Consider the following 4,175-nt stretch of genomic DNA (forward strand, 5'->3'; position numbering starts at 1 on the left):
GACCTGAACAGCAGATGCATGGGGCTGTTCTCAGAGACCCTTGATACTATAGTGATTCCTTGAAATTCATTTCCACTGAATGAGATTTTCCCCACCCCTTACCAACAACCGTGAAGCAACGCAGTCTTTATTAACTTATTGAATGGCTCATGTATCTCTAAAGTTTGGCTTCCACCCACAATGATCCTCAAGGTGTCTGTAATTTTACAAAAACAAACAAACAAACAAACAAAAAAACACAACAAACTAAAGTTCAGAAGGTTGGAGATCTTGCCAGAAAAAAAAAATCACAGATTCTAAACAGCTGGTCTCTCCAAGTCCTGCTGCTTCCGCTCCTGCACTTGCCACCTGCTTTCCTCTGTGCCCTGCTCGGTGGCATTCCCATCCCACCTGTAGTTTACATCTGGAAAAGGTGACGGACACTCAGGCTCACCCAGCATGCCCCCTTCCCCACACCCACTCACAGGGCTAGGATTTAGAACCGCGACTTTTACACACTGTGGAGTGAACCAGCTTCAGTCTTGTTCTGTTACCTCAGGCTAGGAAGCATGCTTCTGGTTATAAAATCCGGGCGAACACAAAGATGTGGTCTAAGATTGCCAGAGAGGTTCTTCCCAGGTGTGCACCGCCTCTTCTGATTTGAATACAAATAGCTCCTGTTTTCCCCTCTACCCTTCTTCCCCACCGAGAGGCACGCTCTCCTTTTCCTCCTGCCAGGAGCGGAACCTGTTCGACCCCTGCGGAGAAAGGGCTTGATCCCCAGCCGGCTGCTCAAGGCTTCGTCTTCTACGCCACTACGCCACTACCGTCTCCTCCACCCTTCCCTACTCTACCCGAATGACCTGTCCTTCCCGGCCACCCTAGCGCCCAAGACTAGGGAGAGGAGTCCTCACACCCTCACTTTGCAGCGCCTGCCTTCTGTAGAGCCCACGCACTCGGACGCAGTGGGGAGTACGACATGCGACTGGGGCGAGATCTCCAGTGCCAGGCAGAGCTGCTGGCTCTGCTCGGGTGACAAGGTGAGGGTAAGTGACTGTGTGAGCGGTCTCAAATTGGTTTGGGAGACAAGGACTACGGGGAAGAGTGGGAAGGGGAAGGAAAGAGAGATGGGGAAGGAGTGAAAAACAGGAGGGAGGGCGAGAGCCAGGAAGGAAGGGAAAGTGGGAAAGGCACGCAATGGGTCACTTTCTTCCTTTCACCTCTAATCCCTTCATCTTCACCTCATCCCACCTTCTCCCTAGGCTTTTCATTCCCTCTTTCCTCTCCAAACATCCTTCCTGCCACAGGAGCCTATTTCTCCCTCGCACTCTCCCGCGCGTTAAGGGGACCTTCTCGGGGGTACCAAATCTCCGCGCGGTTACGACCCCAAGCCTAGCAACATGTGGAACGCGACGCCCAGCGAGGAGCCAGAGGCTAATGTCACTCTGGACCTGGACTGGGACGCTTCCCCAGGCAACGACTCGCTGACCGACGAGCTACTGCCGCTGTTCCCCGCACCGCTGCTGGCGGGCGTCACCGCTACCTGCGTGGCGCTCTTTGTGGTGGGCATCTCGGGCAACCTGCTCACCATGCTGGTGGTGTCCCGCTTCCGCGAGCTGCGCACCACCACCAACCTCTACCTGTCCAGCATGGCCTTCTCGGACCTGCTCATCTTCCTGTGCATGCCGCTGGACCTTTTCCGCCTCTGGCAGTACCGGCCTTGGAACTTTGGTGACCTGCTCTGCAAACTCTTCCAGTTCGTCAGCGAGAGCTGCACCTATGCCACGGTCCTCACCATCACCGCGCTGAGCGTCGAGCGCTACTTCGCCATCTGCTTCCCGCTGCGGGCCAAGGTGGTGGTCACCAAGGGCCGCGTGAAGCTGGTCATCCTTGTCATCTGGGCCGTGGCCTTCTGCAGCGCGGGACCCATTTTCGTGCTGGTGGGCGTGGAGCATGAGAACGGGACCGATCCTCGGGACACCAACGAGTGCCGCGCCACCGAATTCGCAGTGCGCTCTGGGCTGCTCACGGTCATGGTGTGGGTGTCCAGTGTCTTCTTCTTCCTCCCGGTCTTCTGCCTCACCGTGCTCTACAGTCTCATTGGGAAGAAGCTGTGGCGGAGGCGCGGAGACGCGGCGGTGGGCGCTTCGCTCAGGGACCAGAACCACAAGCAGACAGTGAAGATGCTTGGTGAGTCTTGCTCCAGGCAGCTTTTCTTCCTCCCCTGCTTGCCTTTCTCAAAGGCCCCGAATTTTTTGTTTCTAGCCGTCTTTGTGTCCCCATGCCTCCGGAGTCTCTCTTTCTGCACCCCCCCCCCAGTTCTTGTTCTCCGTTACTGCTTTTCCCTTTCTTTCTCTGTCGCTTCCTGTATCTTCTCTTCTCCACGAAAAAGCTTTTTCATATTGGCAATTTCATAAAAATGAATATCTCTCGGGAAACCTGCTTTAAGATGGAAATATCTCATCATGGGTTCTTTTGAGGTCCTTGAAGGAGAGGTTCAGCTTCCTGACTCCTATAGAATTTGTGGCCATCAAAGTAACATTACAAACAGAAAGGCATAGGATTGAGAAATTACTCTGTGGTAAATTTAACCAAAAAGTTGGATCACTCTGTTGAAGACTGTTTATGAATGTATTTGGTTTGCTTTCAATATTGGTTTTTTCGGCCCTGTGTATCTTTTGCAGGTAATCACAGCTACACTATTTATTCAGCTCATATAAGGCTTTGTAAGGTGGAATGTGGGAATCTCCTGCGGCTATTTTCCTGATTATCTGTCTCCCCGCTAGCATAGGCCATGGAAGGATAGAGAAGCTATCTTACCTGTGCTCAGGAACCTCTGGGGACAGGGTCACAGCTGGGTGCACTGACCATTACTGCATAAAGTCCTCCTCCTTAGAGGCATGTGAAGTGCATGCACAGGGAAGCCATGAAGACCGTGCTCATATCCCAGAGGAACAGCTGAGCTCCCTTTCTCAAGATGTTCCTTGCCTGTTGGCATTTTCTTAGCTTTTGCAGGATGGTTTCCTATTCACAACTTTGTTACACTCAAATTCTGCATATCGAAATGTTAGAGAGTTCCCCGGGGATGTCCAAAGTTGTTTCCCAGACAAGGATGGCCCTGATAGGAGGGAGAGATTGTCAGTAAGCTCCCCCTCCCCGTGTCTTCCATGGGGCTGTCTCCCATGTCCTCCATGGGACTGTCAGCTCTCCAGTTCTCTCACTGAAGAGAGGGACACAGTGCTGCTGTGACATGCCAACTCTTCCTACATGACTTAGTCCGAAGGAGGAATTGCTAATCCCCTCCAGTTTTGTAAGCTACACATGCTGGTGTTTCCCCATTGGCATCTCAATGCCGGTGTCCATTGTCTTCTTCCCTTACCATCTGAAGAGATTGTTAAAGCAGGATTGGAACCAGAACATTATTTTTCTCTCATTTATGAATTTTAAAAACTCAATCTAAAAATTTAGAATTCTTGAAGAAAGTATCTTTCATATGTGCAATATGAAGCCTTGAATAGGTGGTAATTAATGTTTGCTGGTTTAATAACTCCTTATACTTTATTTATATCTATTGTAGATGACATAAAATGGTCTTTTCAGTTGTTATGAATCTCTATTGCATATCCAGTCCCCTGTAAAACTTACTTGAAAAATCTGGGTACACTAGTCCATAAGACCTAACAAAACCCTGTCCTAAAATCAGAGAAAAGAAAGGGGAAGACAGGAAAAGAAAACGAAGGTGTTTCCCCCTTCCCTTCCCTAGATAATTTAAGTTAATGAGTCTATTTTATAGTCAAGGAACCTGCATGTGCCCAAGAGGGTGCTGGGGCTATTGCTTAGTGGGAGAGTGCTTACTGGGCATGCTTAGCCCCAGCATGGAGCGGGAGGAGTGCCCTGGGAATTCTGACCCACTACTGTGGTGGAGTACAAATACCTTGCCTCATTTGTATTTGCGTTCTGTGTAACTCATATAAATGGAGGATAAGCATTAATCAAATGTTTAGTTCAGTCCTTATGGCAAGTCAACACAAAGTCGAGCAGTTACCAAGTAGGAAGACTGGAAAGATGGGGGCAGATTATTCAGCTGTTTGTCAGTGGGCCTGTCACTCGTGGAATAAAAAAAGCCAAGACTTAAAAAATGTACAGTGGTTTGTGACATGCCCCGCCCTGATACAGTGGTTTGTGACATGCCCCGC

The 4,175-nt window shown here is 50.2% G+C and overlaps 1 protein-coding gene across 1 annotated transcript in view; it reads left to right on the forward strand.

Annotated features, from left to right (window-relative positions):
- The first annotated feature begins 1,004 nt into the window (after positions 1–1,004).
- The window catches only part of Ghsr (growth hormone secretagogue receptor), a 3,855-nt gene continuing 684 nt past the window's right edge, over positions 1,005–4,175 (forward strand). The window contains exons 1-2 of the mRNA XM_005343903.2: positions 1,005–1,025; positions 1,242–2,169. Coding sequence (XP_005343960.1) covers positions 1,380–2,169 — 790 coding nt within the window. The 5' untranslated portion in view covers positions 1,005–1,025; positions 1,242–1,379. The remainder of the gene's footprint in view (positions 1,026–1,241; positions 2,170–4,175) is intronic.

This window comes from Microtus ochrogaster, chromosome 1 (assembly GCF_000317375.1).
Source record: "Microtus ochrogaster isolate Prairie Vole_2 chromosome 1, MicOch1.0, whole genome shotgun sequence".
Classification (NCBI taxonomy): domain Eukaryota; kingdom Metazoa; phylum Chordata; class Mammalia; order Rodentia; family Cricetidae; genus Microtus; species Microtus ochrogaster.